At 39.1% G+C, this 25,154-nt stretch overlaps 1 protein-coding gene and 1 non-coding gene across 5 annotated transcripts in view; both read left to right on the top strand.

The window, feature by feature from the left end:
• Positions 1-25,154, top strand: part of LOC130907954 (tyrosine-protein kinase Fyn) — a 258,147-nt gene that overhangs the window by 155,746 nt on the left and 77,247 nt on the right. For all 4 annotated transcript variants that reach the window (XM_057823514.1, XM_057823512.1, XM_057823510.1 and 1 more), the window contains exons 4-7: positions 697-793; positions 9,674-9,772; positions 17,619-17,722; positions 17,817-17,966. In XM_057823514.1, the coding sequence (XP_057679497.1) occupies positions 697-793; positions 9,674-9,772; positions 17,619-17,722; positions 17,817-17,966 (450 nt within the window). The remainder of the gene's footprint in view (positions 1-696; positions 794-9,673; positions 9,773-17,618; positions 17,723-17,816; positions 17,967-25,154) is intronic.
• trnav-cac (transfer RNA valine (anticodon CAC)) lies at positions 24,539-24,611 on the top strand. Its single transcript has one exon. It is a non-coding gene; the product is annotated as a tRNA-Val (tRNA).

Raw genomic sequence — 25,154 nt, 5'->3', positions numbered from 1 at the left:
ACCGCAGAGTGCTAGTCCGCTTTCGGTCTTTTTTACTTATGAATACATAGTTCACTGTGGTGGCGGCGGAATGGTGGTTTTAGCAGTCGCTGTGACTGCAGTCTTTCTTATTAGTAATCAGGTTTGGCAGCACTAAGCTGAATGAGGGAGCTGTGGACTAGGGAGCACTGATTCAGACAAAATTGATACTCAGACCACATGTGGAATGCCATAGTGTGGTACCTCTACTTACAACATTAATTGGACCTGGAAGTAGTGTCGTGATCCGAAAATTTCGTAAATAGAGACACTTTTTACATGTAAATACACTAATCCGTTCCAAGCATTTCTGACACGCCACATTAAATTTTATGATTTAAGTAAAACCAGAATAAAACCACAGCCAAACACATTTGAATCATACCATATACCTAACTTAACCATTACTACCTGTAATGAAGAAGATAATAGAACAAAATCCAAAGAAAAAAAAAAAGAAAAATTTATAACTTACTTATCGAGTGAGGCAATGTCCTTTTTCATGAGATCGATGGTGCCCAACGCACTGTTTGTGACACAAAAACGCGAGGAGACCTATGCTCTAATGTGGAGACCTATGCTCTAATGTGCTACTATTACAATGAACCGTGTATTAGTCAAATCATCATATTTTACAGTGTAGATGTTGATGCTACTTTTTCAAAATTCTTTGTCCAGGAGTCACCCTCTTTGTGGCACTTTATGATTATGAAGCACGGACAGAAGATGACCTCAGTTTCAGAAAAGGAGAACGGTTCCAGATTATCAACAGCACGTAAGTCACTGCAGCCGCTTTTCAGAGTATGAAAGAATGTCCATTTTCATTTATCACTGGGATGGAGCTATAGGGAGTAGAGGAGTAAGTGCTTTGTAGTTAGCTGAGGTAAAAGAGTTTTCATTATCTGCAGTGAGCAAGAGACCAAAATATGAGCTTTTCTTCCTTCTTTGGGTAAAGAAAAACAGTTAAATTGCAAAGAAATGCTAAGATTAACTTTCAAATGTGAGGACATACAACCAGCAATTTCTTAAGTCTATATGGAGCAGAATTTGACATGCTGTTTAGCCTTTCAGTCACCTCAGAGAGGTGGTTTGAACATTGGAAATGACAATAAGCAATAACATAGTTTATTTAAGGTTTACACAGGGTGGAGCAAAACGTCCAGAAGTGTAGTGTTGCCTCTGAACTCGGGACAGGAAGTGCCCTGTTAAACCCACAAGAATTTTGAAAGTTTGCCCTAAAGGAAAACTGGACAAGCTTATGAGCAGAATGGAATTGAAAAGGATAATCGATTCCAAAAAGATTTTTTAATGTCAGCGTGAAAGCCTCAACTATTTATTTAACACTTTATATATTAAAAAATAAGGTTATGCTGCCAATGAACACACATTTAAGATAATACGACACAGAAATCGTCAGGAACATTGAGAGCCTAGTAAGCATCACTGACATACCGTAGCGTTTCTTTGTCACTTTTGGGCTCAAACAGAAGAGGAAAGCACTATCATTAGGCCTCAGACTGCCTTCTTCATTTTTTTCTTCTTTCTCCTTTCTTACTCCTTAATGGAACCCACAAAGCTGCATCTCATCTTCAATTTCTCTCTCGTCTCTGTTCCCCCAACAAACCAGCCTCAAATATTTATTTCTTCACCACAGTGACTCCTGTTGGACGAACAGAAAAGGCTTCAATGTGAAGCATAATATTACCCTCATGAGACATAAAAGGGGCTTACAAACTATTCCACGAAACGATTCTGAGGGTTTGGTGTAGCGTTGCTAAGGCTGCAACAACTAATTGATTAAATCAATTAATAACTTAGTTGCCAACGAATTTGATAATCGATTTTTTTTTCACTGCTACACTCAGGTTTGGTTGCTGAATCAATAATAAAACCCCGAGCAAAAAGTATGGAATCAATAGTCTCGGACAAGCACTCACTCAGACATTTTATTATGTAGAACAAACTCAGATAAAAAGCTTGAAAAAAAATAATGAATTAGTTCAAAAGTCTTTAGCATTCAGAAACACTAAAATGAATGAATAAAAAACATTGTGGTGGTAAGTAAATGTTAATTTTATAGAGAAAGTGCAGGGAAATATACATGGAATCACTCTATTCTAAGGGTGTAACGGTACATGTATTTATATTGAACCGTATCGGTACATGGTGCTCGGTTCGGAATGGAGGCGTACCGAACGAGTGAGTCGATCGGGTTACAGTTTCTTTGTGTAGATTGTATTTATTCCGTCTTCTTTACTATAATGAGGACCAACACGGTAGGACAGTATAACCCAGAAACGTCAATGGCGCGACAACGTGGCCGCCGCAAGAACGCAGTGAAACGCGGGCGTTAAAGTCAATCAGCTAATGCACACCATTCGCAGTGCGGCCGCGTGTTAGACGCTTCCCAGAAGAGGCTCAACACGACACACCTGAAAAAAACGGCAGAGTTTATTATTTGACGCGAGATGTGACCCTCCTGCGTCAATACTACTATCGGTAGCTAGGATCGGGCAGACAAGTCACTCGTGTAAAAATACGGTGGATCCGGTCGATTTTCACACTAATATGCAATTGTAACCCACTTTTTGCTCAGATCTCTTGAGTGGTAGATCGGGGCACAGTTGACTTGTCTTTGTTGATTTACTGCTGTCTTCTCTGCTATAATAATAACCAACACGGCCACGTGTTCAATACAAAACCCTCCTACCACAACAAAACAAGTAGGAACTAATATTCACATAGGAACTAAAGTTATACCACATAAAATATACAATATAAATGAATACTACGTCACATATAGACATGTGCCGGTTACCGGTTTCACGGTTTACCGTGGTGTGAAAACGTCGCGGTTTCAAAACCACAAAAATTTTCCGTCATACCATAGTACGGTATTCGCTATTTTTCATGTGCCAAAATGCAGCCGAAGTGGCTTGGTGCGGCAGCGCTCACCCTTCCCCTGTTTGTTGCCGTGAGTGTCAGTGACGCTATTCTGCTAAACAGCCAGCAAACCCAAAAACAAACCCTCCAAACACAAGGCATACTTTTCTTCAATTTATTGAGCTCTCAAATCGTGGTGAAATATACAAATGAATACATTTAAAACTTTGTGCAATTGTATTTTTCCACGTGTGAGTAGGTTCAACAGGATAGCAGTAGCACCATGAAAAAGTTCGCCAAAAACAAAACACACATTTTCCTTTCAAATTCAATATACAAACTAACAAAAACTTACAAAGACGAATGTTAGCCTAGGCTAAGCTGGGAGAGCAGCTTCGTCGAGGTTTTATGTCTCACAGCAGCTGAGAGAGAAACAAGCTTGAGTGAAGGGGGGGGGGATCGCGTCAAAGATCGCTAATTGCGAAAAGAGGCTTCACTCCTCACTTTTTTTTTTTTTTTAGCTGAAACCTTTCCTCAACAATATTTACATTTTAACTAACTTATAAAACTAACGTATACATTTTTAACTAACTTATTAACTTATGAATTCTTTGTTCTTTTTAACACAAAGGCATGACATCATGTAGACTAGAGTTGACACAGTGGCTGAAAATGGCGAAACTTCACTTGAGCTTCTCTCCCTCAAAAAAAGTCTTACAGTATATATTTTTAATTTTATTTAGAAGTGTTTTTACTTTTTTATAGCAATTATTTTGTTCTCGCGCTAATATTGAGCAACTTGAGCTGTGGCTGTGGTTATAGTCTTGGTTCTATTTATTTTAATTTTATATAAAGTATTTGTTATTTTTTGTTAATTTATTTATTTTCACATTATATTCATGTTCCAATTTGCAAATATTTTCTGAAAAAAATCCTGTTCAATGGAAAAAAGGTTGTTTTTTTTTTTGTTTTTTTTTAAACCAATACATCTCAAAATTTTAGAGCTATAATTGCAATACCGTGACCCCGTGAAACCGCGGTATTTTTGCTCACGGTTATCGTACCGTCAAAATCTCATACCGGCACATGCCTAGTCACATATGTAAAATATAAACACATAATAAAATAAATAATAGCCCATTTAAATACAATGAATTGAAATGAGCTAAAACACCTGTAATTAAATAATAAGAACAATAAACAGATCCTGCTTACACAGTTAAATGGTGTTATACTTATATAGCGCTTTTCCACCTTTCAAGGCACTCAAAGCGCTTTACATTATCTCGCTATCTACCTACTGGTGACGCAGCACCAGGAGCAACATGGGGTTCAGTAACTTGCTCAAGGACACTTAGACGAGTTCATCAGGGCGGAGAATCGAAACCACAACCTCTGGTTTGGGGGACAACTACTCTACCACTGAGCCACACCACCCCGTTAAATTTAGTAATTTCTGTGTGGCGCTTTAACTTGAGAAAATTTACCAATAAAGCTTTTGAAAACCGTTCATAAGGGGGAAAAAATTATTCATTGAGGCATTTCATTTGTAAAATACATGTTAAAATTTTTGTCATTGGGATTGCTTTTCTCTTTAGCACAGGACTTCTTTTTTCTTCTTTCTTTCAGAAAGAAAGCTGACCATTATGCAGGGTCTGAAAGGCAAATTGTTGTTGGATTATCTTTAAATACCCGCTACTTTTTGAGCAGAATTTTAGTTTTGTATAAGCTAATGTTCCTATTGGAGCCAGATCTGGAGGTTTTTGGCCTATCTCAGTCAAAAAGGTTCCCGACCACTTGGTTGGCTGGATCGGTTGAAACAAAAACCTGCTCCCACAGTGACCCTTGAACACTTGTTTGGACACTGCTGCTGTATAAAGTATTAGAGGCACTACTTATAAATCTTTTGAATTTGGGTGGTCTTTTTAAACCCTTTGGCTATGATAGTTGATTTCAAAACAACAGTGTCATCTGACACGAGATGGCCTGGTTTGATTTTAGTCACAACAACTAAGTAGCATCTCTGGATGATGCTTTCATCCCCCCCAAAAGTGTAGTCCATTAGGGAACAGCACTCATTTTGGTTTTGTTTGTTTTTTTTAGATGGTATTTGTTCAGGCAACATGCAATGATATGAATACACTCACATGGTGTAGTGAATGAATGCACGAGTGATTGATCTGGATAACAAAGGTCCTCTGTTTAATTATTCTCATCACAAGTCAACAAGGGAGAGAAAATATGAATCAATTCAAAGACATGGGGGAGCTTCTTTGTTTACTTTTGTTTTTTTCAGTCAGATTCTGCATAAAACCGTTGCTCTAATGGGGTTTGTTTTTGGAAACTAAACATCTGACGGGACAGACCCAGCCCACTCTGTTCAATGCTGCTCCATACAAAAACACATTCTGACACATCACACCACACAAACACTTTCTTCCTCCCCTGTGGACAGTTCTCCTTCTGAATGCTGATTATAAGAGTCTCAAAGCGGCCCACCTTTACTCCCTCCGTGGTGTTCCTACTTGAAGCAAGCCAGTCTCTCCTGGGTAATTTGTACTCAGGCAAATTCTCTGTTACAGCTTTATTCAGCATGAATAAAATGTCTATGACCTCTCTGTGTTAATTTGTGGAAGGTTGGACATAGGGCTGCAACTAACGATTATTATTATTATTTTTTTTAGAATCGATTAACGTCACTTTTTTCAATTACCTTCTCAATTTAACTTGAAGTTGTTTTAGGCACATTGTAAGTGACAATGAAGACAAAATGGATGACTATTTCCCTCAAAAATAATATTTTATTACAGCTTTTTGACGTAACTGTAGTCTACAACTGTGCTGTTTTAAGTACCGTTGTTTTTAAGCCCACAGGACCAATATTAATATAATATATTAACTTTTAGTCGTGTCGGTTACCAGAGAGCACGTATTCTACACCTGTTTTTTTACAGTGTATCACAAAAGTAAGGATACCCCTCGCATTTCTGCAGATATTTAAGTACATCTTTTCATGGGACAACACTGACAAAATGACACTTTGACACAATGAAAAGTAGTCTGTGTGCAGCTTATATAATAGAGTTAATTTATTTTCCCTTCAAAATAACTCAAAATATAGCCATTAATATCTAAACCCCTGGCAACAAAAGTGAGTCCACCCCTTAGAAACTACATTCTAAATGTCCAAATTGAGTACTGCTTGTCATTTTCTCTTCAAAATGTCATGTGACTCGTTAGTGTTACTAGGTTCAGGTGTGCATAGGGAGCAGGTGTGTTCAAAATTGTAGTGCAGCTCTCACACTCTCTCATACTGGTTACTGAAAGTTCCAACATGGCACCACATGGCAAAGAATTCTCTGAGGATGTTAAAAGACGTATTGTTGCGCTACACGAAGATGGCCAAGGCGACAAGAGGATTGCCAACACCCTGAAACTAAGCTGCAGCACAGTGGCTAAGATCATCAAGCGTTTTTTAAAAGAGCAGGGTCAACTCAGAACAGGCCTCGGGTTGGTCGTCCAAGGAAGCTGAGCGCACGTGCTGAGCGTCACATCCAAATGCCTTCTTTGAAAGATCGTCGCAGGATTGCTGTCAGCATTACTTTAGAGATTGAAGAGGTGGGGTGTCAGTAGAGCTGGGAATCTTTGGCCACCTAGCGATTCGATTACGATTACGATTCAGAGGCTCCGATTCGATTATAAAACGATTATTGATGCACCCCCCTCCTTTTTTTTTTTTTTTTTTTTTTTTTTTTAATGTTTTGTACATTAGTTCCAGAATTGTTCAAAAATACTCTCAGGCTAAACCAAACTATTTCAGTATCAAGTTAACATATAGCAGTAAACAAATATACAAAAATAACAGTAAATAAAAAACTCCAGTCCCCATTCTGTATCAGCAGCTTTAAACTACATTCAATTAATTTAATGTTGTGAATCAACCGTTAAAGTTGTTAAAATTGCTCCCGTTATTCCATAATTTCCCTTTTGTCTACTTTCGACATGTGAAAGTTTTAAAACTATTTTAAAGATAGATTCAAGTCAATTTTTTACCGATTTAGGAGTATTTTAGATAAAAATTAATTAATTAATTAAAAGTTAATTAGGTTTGCTTGGAAAGTTCGCTACAACAGCCTTGCAGGGAAGTGTACTGCTTTAAGATGGCTGCCGTTTACTAACGCCCGCATCTAGCTTTTTGTAGGTGTTCTGCTAACGCTACAGAATCTATATTGCATCTAGTCCTATATAAATGATATCTACCGTAACATTAAGTGGATGTACTTTGTAGCAGATTTTCGGCAGCAGTCAGGTATGTTGTTGTGTTTTTTCATCTCGTGGCATGAGTTGAGCTAGAGCCGTGAGTTGAGCATTGGCATTAACCGAGGGGCCGAGTAATGAGAAGCATGATGTTTAACTACTCTCGCTCCGTTCTTCATTGACCGCGCGGCGCCCTGAGTGTGTTGCACTTCCGCTTTACTTGGCATATTTCAATAATCGGAATTTGGATGTTTGTGAATCGTTGTCGAATCTTTCACGGCTGAATCGCGAATAATCTAAGAATCGGAAATTTTGCACACCTCTAGGTGTCAGCCTATAAGGGCTCAGACCATATGCCGCACTCTACATCAAATTGGTGTGCATGGCTGTCACCCCAGGATGAAGCCTCTTCTGAAGACGGTACACAAGAAAACCCGCAAATAGTTTGCTGAAGACATGTCAACAAAGCACACAGATTACTGGAACCATGTCCTATGGTCTAATGAGACGAAGATTAATTTGTTTGGTTCCGATGAGCTCAAGCATGTGTGGCGGCGACCAGGTGAGGACTACAAATATAAGTGTGTCATGCCCACAGTCAAGCATGGTGGTGGGAATGTCATGGTCTGGGGCTGCATGAGTGCTGCAGGTGTTGGAGAGTTACATTCCATTGAGGGAAACATGAACTCCAACGTGTACTGTGAAATACTGCAGCAGAGCATGATCCCTTCCTCCAGAAACTGGGTCGCAGGGCAGTGTTGCAGGGCAGCATGACAACGACCCCAAACACATCTCCAAGATGACCACTGCTTTACTGAAGAGGCTGAGGTTAAAGGTGATGGACTGGCCAAGCATGTCTCCAAACTTGAACCCAATAGAACATTTTTGGGGGATCCTCAAGCGGAAGGTGGAGGTGCGCGAAGTCTTAAATATGCGGCAGCTCTGCAAGATCGTCATGGAGGAGTGGAAGAGCATTCTAGTGGCAACCTGTGAAGCTCTGGTCAACTCCATGCCCAGGAGAGTAGAGGCAGTTCTGGATATTCGTGGTGGCCACACAAAATATTGACAGTTGACATGTTGTATGTTATTATTAACAACTTTCACTAAGGCAGTACTCAATTTGGACATTTAGGGATGTAGTTTCTCAGGAATGTACTCACTTTTGTTGCCAGGGGTTTAGATATTTATGGCTATATTTTGAGTTATTTTGAAGAGAAAATAAATTAACTCTATTATATAAGCTGCACATAGACTTCTTTTCCTTGTGTCAAAGTGTCATTTTGTCAGTGTTGTCCCATGAAAAGATATACTTAAATATCAGCAGAAATGCGAGGGGTGTACTCACTTTTGTGATACACTGTATGTAAATTTGCGTCTGATGGTGGGCCAACTTCACGGAGGTAAGCACGTTGTCGTTTGGAAATGTGAAAAGAGGAAACTTCTTTACGTACAAAAATACATTTCCTTTTTGACATTTTGGAGAATTATTCCTTTAAAAAGCTGCTGTTTGCGTTTTCCCTCCGACTTGTAGTCTCGCAAAACGCTAAGTGTTAGCAAAGCTGTAGCATTAGTACATGCAACGTGTCTTAAGAGGGAAGTGAGGGGGGACAGGGGGGAGAAAAGGTGTGGCTTGGGTTGAGGGGGCAGTGCAGCACACATCAGAGCAGAGGAGGAGCTTGGGGAAAGAGGTAGAGGTACTGGAGGAATCCTGGCATTTCTTTCGTAACAAGAGGCAATATTTTCCCGTTGAGGTGTGTTGTAACCTGAAAACTCTCTATATAAGACGTTCGTAAGTAGAAGTACCACTGTATACAGTAATTGAGCACTATAGGCAGCAACATGAGTACCAGCAAGTGAACAAGATATTGACAAATAAAAAAAACAACAGTGTAGCAGATGGGTGTTGCATACTCTTGTACAGTAGGTGGAGGTACCACAGAGTGTTTCAGAAGCTCCAACTGGCAGACGGGAGATTTGACGATTTCTCAAATATAAGTGAATAATTTAGAAAACCACAACTGTGTTTTTAACCTAGGAATGACTATTAAGCATGATTAAAAGCTGAAAAAGTGAAATTTGCATGCAACCTGTCCTTTAAACCAAAGGTGAAGCTCATATAAAATGTTTTTTTTTCTTTTGTGACTTGAAACGTCTGGCAAACCTGTGCACAGTCCGACTACTAATTGAGCAAAGTGATCTCAAAACCTAATAACAGACACTGAAGCAAGGCTGGGTAAAATGACTAAACACAACAGAGTCCAATCAGTGTCTTTAGAGCTGAGCAACCATTCTAAAACCAAATTTATTAAAAGTAGCACTGGAATCCAAAGCGGAAATTGAAAAAGAATGCAAAAGAGTACTTGTCTTGAGTTAAATGTGGATGACTCAAGACCATGTAAATTCCTAAGTCGCAGTGAATCAGCAGACATATTGTACAATGAAATGTTGAGTGGCATAAATTATGCCAGTTCGTGAGAAGTAACGTGTATAACAAGCTGCTCTTTTTTTTTTCCAGTGAAGGGGACTGGTGGGACGCACGCTCGCTCACCACAGGTGGCAGTGGTTATATCCCTAGTAATTACGTGGCTCCAGTGGATTCCATCCAGGCAGAGGAGTAAGTATAGCAAGACACATTGTTTCTACACTGTATGTGTCCGTGAGAGTTAAAGTGTTGAATAAAAAACAAAATATTAAATGTTTCTAGTCGTTGTATGTATACTGTAATTTTTGGACTACAAGACGCTACTTTTTTCCCCTTATTTTGAATCCTGTGGCATAAACTTCAAAATGATATTGACGGGACACAGGGCGCGGGGTTGATTAATAAGGGGCCTTCATTGTTGGCGTGGCTGTTAAAGCTGACCGAGTACAATCACTGACAAAGAGCTTTTTTAATTGAAAATTCTTGTGAATAAATGCTTGAATCCCTGAATTCTTTATAGATATAGACGTAAAACAGTCTCGATTCTTGGTTAAAAGCAAAAAAAAAAAAAAAAACGTGCAGTTAGCATTTATTATACGTAAATATGACGACGTACGATGCTAGTCTGTCATACAATGTCGCTGCTGCCATATGTAAACAGAGCTTTTCCGGTGAAAATTCTTGTGGATAAATGCTAAAATCCCTGAATTCTTTATAGATATGGATGTAAGACAGTCTCGATTCTTGGTTAAAAAAAACAACAACGTGCAGTTAGCATTTATTTTACGTAAATATGTCGAAGTACGATGTTAGTCTGTCAGTCAGTGTGGCGGCCCCCATATGTAAATGGAGCTTTTCCGGTCAAAATTCTTGTGAATAAATGCTTAAATCCCTGAATTCTTTACAGATATGGACGTACAACAGTCTCAATTCTTGGTTAAAAGCAACAACAACAAAAAACAACCTGCAATTAGCATTTATTTTATGTAAATCTGTCGAAATACGATGCTAGTCTTTCAGTCAATGTGGTGGCCGCCATATGTAAACAGAGCTTTTCTGGTGAAAACTATTGTGAATAAATGCTTAAATCCCTGAATTCTTTATACATATGGATGTAAAACAGTCTTGATTCTTGGTTAAAAGCAAAAAAAAAACATGCAGTTAGCATTTATTTTACGTAAATATGTCGATGTACGATGCTAGTCTGTCTGTCAGTGTGGCAGCCGCCAAATGTAAACGGGGCTTTTTCGGTGAAAAGTCAACAAGAGAACAACAGAACAAATGCATCAGTCCCTGAATTCTTTATAGGTATGGACATAAGACAGTCTCGATGCTTGGTTAAAAGCAAAAAAACTTGCAGTTAGCATTTATTTTACGTAAATATGTCGAAGAATGCTGCTAGTCTCTTAGACAAGGTGGCGGCAGCCTTACAACAAAAAGCTTTTTTACGTTGAAAATTCTTGTGAAAAAATGAAAAATCTAATAATTACCTTGAATCCTCAAACAAATCACTCCTGAGACAATCCTTCCTGTTTGTATGCGGTACAGCCTTCGTACTTTTTCAACATAAATCCGGCGTTGGATCGCTGCGACCGACTGCGAATGACTGAAGCGGATTGTGGGATGGCCCCCTAGTTGAGGGCGCAGCGCAGTGAATGTCGAATCCGACCCTTCAATATCATTATGAAGTCTATGCCTGTGGCGTATAGTCCAGTGCGGCTTATTTGTTGATTTATTGGGTTAACTAGTAACACTTTATCTGACAACAGTGTGATTAGACTGCCATAAGACCATCATATGTGACAAGCCACTATCATGGGCATTAATGAATGCTTATGACTCATGTCATTAGGTGTCATCCGGCAAATTATGTCCCTAACTCCTTTTATGTCCAGCTCGGATCTTTTACATCCATTCAAAGTGTGATAATTTGTCGGATGACACTAAATGACATCTGCCATAAGCATTTATTAATGCTCATGGCAGCGTCATGTCATAATTATGATGGTCTTATGACAGGCGCCACTGTCAAATAGAGTATTACCAAATACCATAACTAGCATTTAATGAAGCAATTGGAACACTAACTGAAGAAAGAATTAGCACATAAAATGAATTTTAATTGTTATTTACATCTGTATGTTTGTAGTGCATGCTAGGAGGCATGCTGGAGGCACCACTGTCAAATAAAGTGTTACCAAATACCCTTAACTAGCATTTAATGAAACAATTGGAACAGTAACTGAAGAAATAATTAGCAAAGAAAATGAATTTTAATTGTTATTTACATCTGTATTTCTGCAATGCACGCTAGGAGGCATGTTGGACGACAACAGTGTTTATAGCACGTGGCAGGAGAGGTTGACTATGTTCTACAAGGGAGCAGTGATGGCCAATTGAAGCTTCTTGAAGCAATGAAGCTTTGCATCCAATTGGTTCAAAGCTTCATGGTGGTTCATTTGGTCTGATGTATACAGTAGGGCTGCAGCTATCGAATATTTTAGTAGTCGATTAATCGATGGACTAGTTAGTTCGAATAATTGAGTAATCGGATAATGAACATGAAAAATCAAAATACCTGAACTGAGCCCCAAACGTTTTTTTTTTTTTTTTTTTATGAGGACCTATGTACAACAAAAGAACAATTGGCTAACTTACATAAAAAGTCTGCTGACTTAAATGCTATAAAATGCTAAAATTTTATTTACAATGCTCAATACAAATGGTTCAGACACATATTCCTACAAAAATCACCTAAATATACCTACAAACTAAATTATGAATGCATTAAAAAACATAAGCTCAAACAAAAACTTAGCTTATTTTGGTCTTAACGGGGAGCAGTTGGATTCAGCCATCTGAAAACAGGCAGACCAGAGGGCAGTGTATCCACCCTAATCACTAAAACTAAATGCAAACACTTTAAAAATAAACCATTACAATGCCACTTTAATTAAACGAATACTCGAAGCAACAAAATTTAATTCGAATATTTTTTGTCTAATCGGATACTCGAGTTAATCGATTAATCGTTTCAGCACTAGTAATCAGTGAGGACAGCTGTGGCTTATAGTCTAGTGCGGTTGATCTATGAACAAATGCCGTTTTCGTGTCAAATTTCAGGTGCGCCTTGTAGTCCGAAAATTACGGTACTCCGTCCGTATTCATATTAGTATTATACACCTGGGCCTGTATTCCTTAAGATTCTTAATGTAAAGTGTTGCTCTTAGTGGCCAAATTCTAAAAAAAAAAATCACAGATGTTTTCTTAGAATTTCCCTTAGAAGTGAGGAGTAGTTCTTAGGAAAGATAAAAGCTACAGTATTTCTAAAGAAATCTAACCCTTAGGTGTGCTCCTTCGAGATCAGTTAAGAGCAGGGGAGACAACTTCAAAGCGCCTTAGGAGCTCCCTAATCGGAGAACAAAATGGCAGATGGAAGAGGGAGGAGAGATATTCACTCACGTAGCACTGACACAATATTAAACCATTTTAATTAACTTTGCCAGCAGGTACTGGATAAGTATGTGGTATATTGCTCATCTGTGCGTGAATATTCACACGGGTGAGCTGCTTGCTAATGAATATAAACAAACAAATATAACTATCACTCGCTGAAACTGGTACATTTTTCGAGTGTCCCAGAGCTCTCGAAACTTGGGGGAAAAATGCATTTATCATTTTTTCTTCAGCCTTGATTGCGTATGTCCGTCCGATATAACAGCCCTGCCCCTCTGCTATAGAATGCGTTGCTAACACATTAGCGCTTGGCGCAAATTCATTCAAACTTGCCTTTCCGTCGAAGACGGCCGTCCACTGCTCACTTTCACCGAAAAGTCAGATCCAAAATACAGTAATGCCCCGGATGGGGGGAAGAAGGAAAGGAGTCTGTATTGGCTTAGCCACTTTATTGTGGCAACAATAATAAAGAAAAAGAATAACAAAATAACAGCGGACTTCTCGGTTATGTCACGGCTCCCCGTTCGATCGTCTCTTAAGGGGGCCTCGTCTAGTTACGGACATTACAATACACAATCCACACTTATATTTTGGTGTGGCGGTGTGCCACAATATTGAATATGTAGGGGAAACCCTGCATGAATTACGTCACACAGCCCACTCTTCTGCTGTTTGCGCTGTCAGCCTGTCAGTCTTCCCAACTCACCGACTCATCTGAAGAAAACAAATCCGGTCCATCCTCTTTCAAAAGGTGATGAAATAATTAGAGATGTCGATCGGGTCCGATCACGTCCTTTTCAAAGTATCGGAATCGGCAAAAAAATATCGGACATGCCTTTTTTTAATATGTATATATTTTTTAATTAAATCGTTTTCTAATTGTATTTAACGTTACAGACATAACGTGTTACACTCTTCCAGAGTGTTTAGTTTAAGCTTAAGGTAGGGTTATCAAACTTATCGCGTTAACGGCGAGAATTAATATTTTTTCTATTTATCACGTTACAATATTTAACGCAATTAACGCATGCGCTGCACGACCCACTCACGCATTGTCGCGCTCAATCTATAATGGCGCCGTTTTACCCATACAGTATATAGAGCTAAAAGGCAGCTTAAAATGAGTAGAATGAGTTTTTATTACAAGTCTTTCTATCCGAGGATCCCTCTCACAGAAAGAATGTTAATAATGTAAATGCCATCTTGAGGATTTATTGTCATAATAAACAAATACAGTACTTATGTACTGTATGTTGAATGTACAGTGGGGAGAACAAGTATTTGATACACAGTCAATGGGAAAACCCATTGGCAATGTATCAAATACTTGTTCTCCCCACTGTATATATTCGTCCGAGTTTTATTCATTTTTTTCTTAATGCGTTGCCAAAATGTATATGATCGGGAAAAATTATCGGGAATGATTGGAATTGAATCGGGAGCAAAAAAAAAAAAGCGATCGGATCGGGAAATATCAGGATCGGCAGATACTCAAACTAAAACGATCGGGATCGGATCAAGAGCAAAAAAACATGATCGGAACAACCCTAGAAATAATGCATTAGCTTGCGCTAAATTTAGTTTTCGATTCACTCTGCACATTTCAAAGTCGCTCGCTCAATCCAACCGGCCGTCGCTGGCTACCTCGCCTCCCTCTCCTTAGGTGGCGCCTCACTCGGCAATTTATCAAAAATGTTCACATTACGTCCGTCCTTCGTGACCTCACAATGGCTCCTGGGATATGTAGAAGAAACAGGCCTGACACTGTGCATTTACAAACCATATCACAACGAGTAGCTAAACTGAGGAGAAAAACTTGACATGACAGGGAAGCACTGAAATCGGTTTTGGATTCAGCACACAAAAAATGTGTTAAAAATCGCTGTCAGACCTAAAACAACAGATTTTTTATTTAATTATTTTCCAGTGTAATTTACAATTACACAGTCTTCATACAATTAGATTCTATGATTAGGTTTACCAATTTGAGAGTCCATCTTTAACTGCCCTTTATCAGAGAAAGTAGAAATTAACTAACCTAAACCTTTACCTAGCTTTTAGGATCAACCAATCATAGCTTTGAAATGCTCACTTATGCACAGCAATGAGGTTAACCACACCTCTTCGCTAAAGCCACTTTCAGACATTATGTACCACAAGTTAACCGCCTAATGTGACCTGCAATCTACCCAGATCGTGGCTTCCAGACATGGCGAAAGTTACTGGTACTCCTTTGTAAGCATATGTCAGTAAATTAAATTATTTCCTTAAAAGTGAGTTCATAGACTTCACTGTCAGTTGACAGAACACGGGGCTCGGGGCCGATCCGTAGGGGGCATATTTTAAAACTTAAAATTCAAATATTTGCAAAACCAAAGCCACTAGCGACCTAAAACCAAAACAGGCAGCTTCCTTAGGCATATATGAGTCTCCATGAGCAGCGGCATAAAAAAATTCAGTCGTTCCATCATGAATCCTGATTAATTATTTTTTTATATAAGTCTAGCAAAACTTAAAATGGCTATAAAATTCTAAGATTTTACGCTAGATGCAGAAAAATAACCAAATGCAGAGATAATCACCTATATTATCAGGATCAAGTTTTTGCCAGAAATAGCAACTTCAATGTCATGTGTACAGATACAAAATCCAACATGGCGGCCGTCACAAAAGAATGAGCTTTTTAAGTTGAAAATTCTTTTAAAATAAATGCTTAATTCACAGAATTTCTATAGTTCCCTTTATATCCTATTGTTCAACATATACCGGCCGCGTCAGTCCTCCGGAGTGACTGTGGACCATCTATGGCGCGCCGGTGTTGTTGACGTGTGGGCGCTCCCGTCAGGAGTGACATTTCTTGTGGGGCAGCTATTTTTCGGCACAACGCCGGATATTTACAACGAAGTCCGCCAAAACATTGTTATCGACTTGGCTGCTACGAACAACCTCGCTTTGACAACGAACAGCTGCTTCAAACTTGACCTATTTATGAAAGTCGATCGTCATATGCTGGTGTTGTGTAGCGATGAGCAGACGTGACTTCAGCGGCGCTTGCTAACTTTTTTAATGCGCACATACACTAGATATAATGAAATGGCAAACTAGATGTGCTACGTCCCATGCCATTGTCTACGTGAGCCCAGAGTGATTATGGGACATGTAGTCCATATACTTCATCGATGAATTCTAAACCGTCATGACTGAATGGAAGTTAAGAAGGCGAAATTAATCTACACCAGTGACTATAGATAATGTTGCAAATATTGTTAATTCAGTACGTGACACAGATGGATTCGGACCACAAATAGGATGTCTTGCTCATGTAGTTAACCTAGCTGCTAAGAGAGCTGTAGCCATCAACAGTGTGCCCTGCCTCACTTTACAAACAGTAAAGATTGTTCTCAGCACTTTTATTCTAAATTTTTTCAGATCAGTAAGAAGTAAGCAGATACATATTTTGCACTAAAATGCATGGTCATATGACGGCAATTTAATTTTTGCTCGTTTGCAAAAAAAAAAACAAAAAAAAAAAAGGAAACAAAAAATATAATTGTTATTTTTTTACAGAGCATTAAATGTATTGAATCGGATCGAAAATCGTGTCTCCCCGTATCAAAAATCGTACCGAACCATGACATAACTGATCGTTGCATCCCTATGGAACACCATTGCAGAAGCTATGATGGGAAAAGTTTTCATTTGCCTAAATGCTTAAGTTATTAAGTGCAATTTTTTTTTTTTTTTTTTAAACACGTTTATTCTGTGTTTCTGTGCAGTATCAATATTGTTTTTTTTTTTACTTAACAGGCATGGTCTATTGTTTTTAGTTGTGATTTCTTAAAAAGTATTTTTGAATTTAAGAATAAATATTTATCGCGTTTAAATGGGTGTACTTGATCTATTAATATATACTGTATTCTCAGTGTGTTTTTGTAAATTGGTTAAAAAAAAAAAATTGGGGGGGAGCGCAATAATATAGCATATCGCAATAATTTATGAGAATGATTATCGCACACTAAAATGTGTTATCGCGACAGGCCTAATTTCAAGCCAAAGTTACGGTATTGTGTAATCCGACATGGCGGCCGTCACGAAACAAAGAGATTTTTAAGTTGAAAATGCATGTAAATAATTGCTTAAATCATGGAATTTCTATAGATATGAACGAATAACAGTCTAGATTCTCGGTTAAAAGCAAAAAACGGGTAGTTATCATTCATTTTACGTAAATATTTCAAGCCAAAGTTACACTAATTTTATCCACTACGTTTCAAAGTGCATGCATGGTGCTATTTAATATAATAATTATCTTGAATCCTCTACCAAATCACTCTGGAGACACTCCTGCCTGCTGTATGCGGTAAAACCCTCGTCCTGTTTCCACCTAAATCTGGCATTAGAACGCAGCGTGTGTTTGAGTTTATCAACATGAAAGCCAACTCAACATTCTGCCTGGGTCGGCACCTTAGGGGAAAGCGTGGCCCAATGTCTGTGGGAGCTGTCTCGTTAACTGATGGCGGATTCTATGGTGAGTTTTTTTCGTCTGCTGTTTGGATTAACATGATTCCTCCTCTAATTATAGTTGGTACTTTGGTAAACTGGGCCGAAAGGAAGCCGAAAGACAGTTGCTTTCCACTGGGAACCCACGGGGTACTTACCTTATCCGGGAGAGTGAAACCACAAAGGGTAATTTTTTTGTTTATTTGTATGTTGAATTGTGAGCGTATTCACCACAGTTAAAATGATTAGGTGACCTGCAAAAACCTATTGCTTCCCAAAGGTGCCTTTTCCTTATCCATACGGGATTGGGATGACGTTAAAGGCGACCATGTGAAACATTATAAGATCCGCAAGCTGGACAGCGGTGGCTACTACATCACCACCAGGGCTCAGTTTGACTCACTGCAGCAGTTGGTTCAGCATTACTCAGGTAGGTCAGCTCTTTTTGTGAGGTTAATTTCTTGAGTTTTATATGCTGTGAGTTTGACCATATTTTCTCACACTTAGTTGTTGTCAATATGTGCCCTGCGATTGGCTGGAAACCTGTGAAGGTTTAGGTCCAAATGGGGGGCTATAGAAATTAATTTCGAGTGATGACGTGACTCGCAGCCCCCAATTTCCTGCAAAATGGACCTGAATTTTTGCCATTATTTTGTGATATCTTTGCGCTAGTAGTTGGGACACCCTTCTGTTATTGAGAGAGTCAGCCGCGACGGAGGGGCTGCAATTGACGTCATCACTCAAAATTAATATCTCAATATCTATAAATCAATAGCAGCACAAACCAAAATTTTTACAGCTCAAACAAGCACAAACGTATAATAAACGAATGGCATTTTGGGTCCATTTTGCAGTAGATGGGAACCTGCATGACGTCATCACTCGAAATTAATCTCTCAATATCTCAAAAATGATAGCAGCAAAAACGAAACTCTTTACAGCACAAACATAGCACAAACTCACAACTCATAGAGTTAGCATAGCATGCGCGTTCAGCATCAGCATAAACGTTAGCATGGCGAGTGTCATCTTAAACTCTGATGACTTTTTTTTTCATTCAGTTTGTGGCATCCAGGAGTGTATAATTAATTGATAATATGTATTGTTTTCATGCTGAGGTTATATTATCATCAACAGCAAGTTAGCGCCGACGCTACAATTTGTACATGCATATGTACAGTGAAGAAAATAAGTATTTGAACATCCCGCTATTTTGCAAGTTCTCAAACTTAGAAATCATGGGGGAGTCTGAAATTTTCATCGTAGGTGCATGCCCCCTGTGAGAGAGATAATCTAAAAATAAAAATCCAGAAATCACAATGCATGATTTTTTAACAATTTATTTTTGTGATACAGCTGGAAATAAGTATTTGAACACCTGACTATCAGCTACAATTCTGACCCTGAAAGACCTGTTAGTCCGCCTATTAAAAGTCCATCCCCACTCCATGTATTATCCTGAATCAGATGCACTTGTTTGAGGTCGATGGCAGCATAAAGACACCTGTCCACCTCATACAATCAGTAAGACTCAATCTTGTAACATGGTCAAGACCAAAGAGCTGTCCAAAGACACCAGAGACAAAATTGTTCACCTCCACAAGTCTGGAAAAGGCTACGGAGCAATTGCCAAGCAGCTTGGTGAAAAAAGGTCCACTGTTGGAGAAATCATTAGAAAATGGAAGAAGCTAAACATGACGGTCAATCTCAATCGGAGTGGAGCGCCATGTAAGATATCATCTCGTGGGGTCCCAATGACCCTAAGAAAGGTGAGGAATCAGCCCAGAACTTCAAGACAGGAGTTGGTCAATGACTTGAAAGGAGCTGGGACCACCGTTTCCAAGGTTACTGTCAGTAATACACTAGACGTCATGGTTTGAAATCGTGCATGGAACAGAGGGTTCCTCTGCTTAAACCAGAACATGTCAAGGCCCGTCTTAAGTTTGCCTATCACCATTTGGATGATGTAGAGGAGTCATGGGAGCAAGTTTTGTGGTCAGATGAGAGTAAAATAGAACTTTTTGGTCATACTGTAATTCCACTAACCGTGTTTGGAGGAAGAAGAATGATGAATGAAACACCATCCCTACTGTGAAGCATGGGGGTGGTAGCATCATGCTATGGGGGTGTTTTTCTGCGCATGGGACAGGACGAGTGCACTGTATTAAAGAGTGAATGACTGGGGCCCTGTACTGTTAGACTTTAGGGAACAACCTCCTTCCTTCAGTCAGAGCATTGAAGATGAGTCATGCCAATGCACACAGCCAGGAAAACCAAGGAGTGGCTCTGTAAGAAGCATAACAAGGTTCTACCATGGCCTAGCCGGTCTCCAAACTTAAACCCAATAAAACCTTTGGAGGGCGCTCAAACACCATGTTTCTCAGCGACAGCCCAGAAACCTGACTGATGGGTGGGCCAAGATCCCTCCTGCAGTGTGTGCAAACATGGTGAAAAACTACAGAAAACGTTTGACCTCTTTAATAGCAAACAAAGGCTCCTGTACCAAATATTAACATTGATTTTCTCAGGTGTTCAAATACTTATTTGCAGCTCTATCACACAAATAAATCGTTTTTAAAAAATCATACATAGTGATTTCTAGATTTTTCTTTTTAGATTATCTCTCTCACAGTGGACATGCACCTACGATGAAAATTTTAGACCCCTCCATGATTTTGCTGAGTGTTCAAATACTTATTATCATCACTGTATATATATACTGTATATGTTTATTAGGGCTGTCAAATTTATCGTGTTAACGGATGGTAATTAATTTTTTAAATTAATCACGTTAAAATATTTGACGCAAATAACGCATGCACGGAATGACCCGTTCATGCGTTGCCTAAACAGTTTACAATGACGCTGTTTTAGCACATTTAGAGCAAAAAGGCAGAGAAATGCGAGTGACACAGGCGTTCATTGGACCGCGCCTTTTATTGCCTTAAGCTTTGGCAGCCACTACTGACAGTCAGGGTTGCCCAACTTCCCATCATGCATTTGGGCGGAGCAGGAGACGATGTTTTTCTTAACACGCCTAATTGAACACAATGCAGAATATACTGCATACCATTTGCAGCCACCACTGACAGTCATGGTTGCCCAACTTCCCATCACACATCTGGGCGGAGCAGGAGACGATCTTTTTCTTAACACGCCTAATTGAACACAACGCAGAGCATACTGTATACCACTTGCAGCCACCACTGACAGTCATGGTTGCCCAACTTCCCATCATGCATTTGGGCAAACAGTTAAGTTGCTACAGTATCATTTAGTGAAAGCACAACAAAAATAATATTCCTATCTCTCAAAAAAATAATGTTCACAGAAAGAAAAGCGCTCAATGCAGAGATAACGGGCATTCCCAATCAAAATAGCTATGCAAAATACACATGAAACTTACTCAGACTTTGCCTTGGCTAGAGCTCTAATTAATTTAAAACTTGCCATTGACACCTTGTGGTGTATTTCAATCACTACCTTACGGAGTTAAAGACACTGTGGAAGAACGGCTGTGACGTCACCGCTCGGCGACGGCAGCAATGGCGAGCTACTAGTTTATTTTTTGATTGAAAATTTTAAAAATTTTATTAAAACGAAAAGATTAAGAGGGGTTTTAATATAAAATTACCATAACTTGTACTCTAATTTATCTTTTAAGAACTACAAGTCTTTCTTTCCGTGGATCCCTTTAACAGAAAGAATGTTAATAATGTTAATGCCATCTTGTGGATTAATTGTTAAAATAAACAAATACAGTACTTATGTACAGTATGTTGAATGTTTATGTCCATCTTGTGTCTTATCTGTCCATTCCAACAATAATTTACAGAAAAATATGGCATATTTTAGAGATGGTTTGAATTGCAATCAATTACGATTACTTATTTTTAAGCTGTGATTAACTCGATTAAAAATTTTAATCGTTTGACAGCCCTATTGTTTAGACAGTATATTTGAAGTAACCCTCTCACTTTAAATAGATTGCACGTGATAAACGTGTACAGTGAAGAACGTAGGGATAAACCCGTTCCAATTTACAGCAGAAGGATAAAAATAGCTTGTTTTTCAGTTTATTAGTTGTTTTATATAATATCCTAGAAGGATTTCCTGATCAATGAATCGCCATATCGTTAGATCATCGTTATCGTGAGCCTTGTATCGCAAATCGTATCATATCGTGAGGTACCCAGAGGTTCTCACCCCTACATAAAACCATGTTGCAGAAGTGCTTGGCGTTACCATATGATGATATTATAATCACAACTTTTTGTGTGTTTTTATTTATCACTATTATTTCTCCCCTTCACTTGAGTCAGTCAGTTTTTTAATGAAGTCCTAGAATCAACACCAGGCATTTTCCTTAGGTCTTATTGCCACAGGAAATGATTTCTCTACTATATTTTATCATCCCTAGATGCACACAGCTTCTGCTTTTACTGCTTATTTCTTTGCATATCTTCCATGAAACAGCTTTTCTTTCACTCGTGTGACCTGAAAATGAATAAACAAAATGCATTTGAAAACACTCATAAGTGTACTTACGACTCAGAGCTTGAATTTTAAAAAAATTGAAAACAATTTATCCTTACAGGGGTTTTGCTCTTTCAAATGACCACAATGAAAATGTGTGCAATTGGCCCCGTTTCTTGAAATCCTTCATTCATTTTCCAGGTCAGATGATCATTGTGCCCCTAGGGGGAGCCAAGTGTTTGCTTTGCAATAGCCAAACTCTTGCGATGACCAACCCCGAAGCAGAAAGAAAGCCTTTAATGGAGAGCAATTGATTCAACAGAGATCAAATCGTTATCTCTCCAATCCATCATCCCGAGCCGCTACATTTGGAGGAACAGCTTTGTTTTTCATTTGCTGTGGATACAGTTCACGTATTGGCAGGTTTTATGACAGGCACCGGAGTGAACAGAGCACCAAATTAGCATGCAATTGGCCCAGATGGGCTTTGACGGCCGGTTAAGCACCCTCATGGGTGAGACTCATGCCTTTATCTCATCTTAACTGCCCCATGCAAACACTATGGGGATTGAACACAAGAGAGAGGGTTTTTGCACTAATCTACCGGTTTAATCAATAACAAGCAAACAAGAGCTTCCCCTGGAGTAAAAAGCAAAACATGTTTGATTTCATGAGACAGCGTCAGCAGAGCTAATCGAAATGGAGGCAGCTGGTGCCTACACAGGACTAACGTTAATGCTTCTCGTGTTTCATAAAGCGCTGTCATTATGTTTAACTACTACTTACGTGTACATTTCTTAGAGCCTAGATTATCTCTTAACATTAATTACAGCCATTCTTGTGGAGCATAGGCAGGTTAAGAGACCATTAAAAGGGACCGTTTACCTGCTTTATGACCAAACATGCACACTATCGGCAAAACTATTGGGGCTCTTCTCTTAGGCTGTGTCTACATGTAGAAGGGTATGATGCAAAAACAACTTTTTCTACGGTTTAGCCTATCATCCACATGCACACACACATTTTCGGCATTGAAAACGAGAGTTCTTAAAAACTCCGACCAAAGTGAAGATGTACGAACTCTGTGTTTGTAGCACCATGACCATGGACACTGATAACCGAAGATTTAAATGTGGAAAGATCACGTTCCGCGACAGGCATTGTTCCTACATCACACATGAGTGTTTTTTTTTCGTCAACGATGACTATATTATATATATAGTCATGGACGAAATTATTGGTAACGATGACTATATTATATACCGTAATTTCCCAAATATAACGCGCACTTTTTTTCCCCAAAATCAACTTGTAAAATCATGGTGCGCATTATACACGGGTACAGGGATGGAGACAGAAATATATATGTATTATATATATATATATATATATATATATATATATATATATATATATATATCCGTCAACTCTATCTGTCCCTCGGGAAACTCAAACCCAAATAACAATAGTTCCTATTGTTACTGTTGTGTGTACAGCGAGATGAGCTCTCTCGGGTTTCCGACTTACGTTCTCACTTTTATTTTACCGTATCAATTCATGGAAGAAGCATTTATTCATCATGATGAAACGAGCAGGTTATACAGCAACCTTTAAGAGAAAGTCACATCTGTTTTGCTTTCTCCTGGATTCTGGTGAGTTGAAGAAGTTATCAGATCATATTATTGCCGTACATATTGTCAGTTTACAGTAATGGTTTGAACTGCCAATGTGCTATGCTTGTGCTGTATTTCACCAGTCAGTAAAAAGACATATCTGTATCTGTACACGAGCTCTGTTTTCTTGTATTCTTCTATTTATTGGTGCTAAAATTAGGTTGCCTATTCTTTTGTAAAAGTCGTTAATCTGTTGCAATTCAACTGGTGAAGCTTGTGGTTGGGCATGCTGTCCAAAGAACGTGAGGAGGTTGTTTCCATAGTGTAGCGGTTATCACGTTTGCCTCACATGCAAAAGGTCACCTGTTCGAAACTGGGTGGAAACAAGGATCAGTCCTTTACGAATTTGAAATGGACAAGTTTCACTTCAGCCAGGAAAGCATATGGTTGGGCTTGCTACCCAAGCTATGTGCAGTGTCTGTTTCCATTGTAAAGAGGTTGACATGTTTGCCAACCACGCAAAAGGTCCCCGCTTGAAACTGGGTGGAGTTATGGATACCTATTCTTTGTAAAAGGCATGAATCTGTTGCAATTCAACTGGTGAAGCTGGTGGTCGGGCGTGCTGTCCAATAGATGCGAAAAGGATTTGCTTAAGGGGTTTGCTTAACACGCAAAAGGTCCCCAGTTCGAAACTGGGTGGTAACAAGGGTCGCTCTATTACGAATTTAATAGATCTGAGTAGGTTGTTTACATAGTGTAGTGGTTATCTCGTTTGCCTAACACGCAAAAGGTGCCCATTTAGAAACTGGGTGGAGTTATGGATACCTATACTTTTGTAAAAGGCATGAATCTGTTGCAATTCAACTGGTGAAGCTTGTGGTTGGGCGTGCTGTCCAACAGATGTGAGAAGGATGTTTCCATAGTGTAGCGGTTATCACGTTTGCCTCACACGCAAAAGGTCCCCAGTTCGAAACTGGGTGGAAACAAGGATTGGTCTTTTACGAATTCGAAATGTACAAGTTTCACTTCAGCCAGGCAAGCGTATAGTCGGACCTGCTACCCAAGGAACCTGTTGTGTGTCTGTTTTCATAGTGCAATGATTCTCTCGTTTGCCAACCACGCAAAAGGTACCCGCTTGAAACTGGGTGGAGTTATGGATACCTATTCTTTGTAAAAGGCAGGAATCTGTTGCAATTCAACTGGTGAAGCTTGTGGTTGGGCGTGCTGTCCAAAGAACGTGAGGAGGTTGTTTCCATAGTGTAGCGGTTATCACGTTTGCCTCACATGCAAAAGGTCACCTGTTCGAAACTGGGTGGAAACAAGGATCAGTCCTTTACGAATTTGAAATGGACAAGTTTCACTTCAGCCAGGAAAGCATATGGTTGGGCTTGCTACCCAAGCTATGTGCAGTGTCTGTTTCCATTGTAAAGAGGTTGGCATGTTTACCTATCACACAAAAGGTACCCATTTTGAAACTGGGTGGAGTTATGGATACCTGTTCTTTTGTAAAAGGCATGAATCTGTTGCGA

Source organism: Corythoichthys intestinalis, chromosome 19 (assembly GCF_030265065.1).
Source record: "Corythoichthys intestinalis isolate RoL2023-P3 chromosome 19, ASM3026506v1, whole genome shotgun sequence".
In the NCBI taxonomy this organism is placed as follows: domain Eukaryota; kingdom Metazoa; phylum Chordata; class Actinopteri; order Syngnathiformes; family Syngnathidae; genus Corythoichthys; species Corythoichthys intestinalis.
This window is presented reverse-complemented; position numbering and strand designations above follow the sequence as displayed.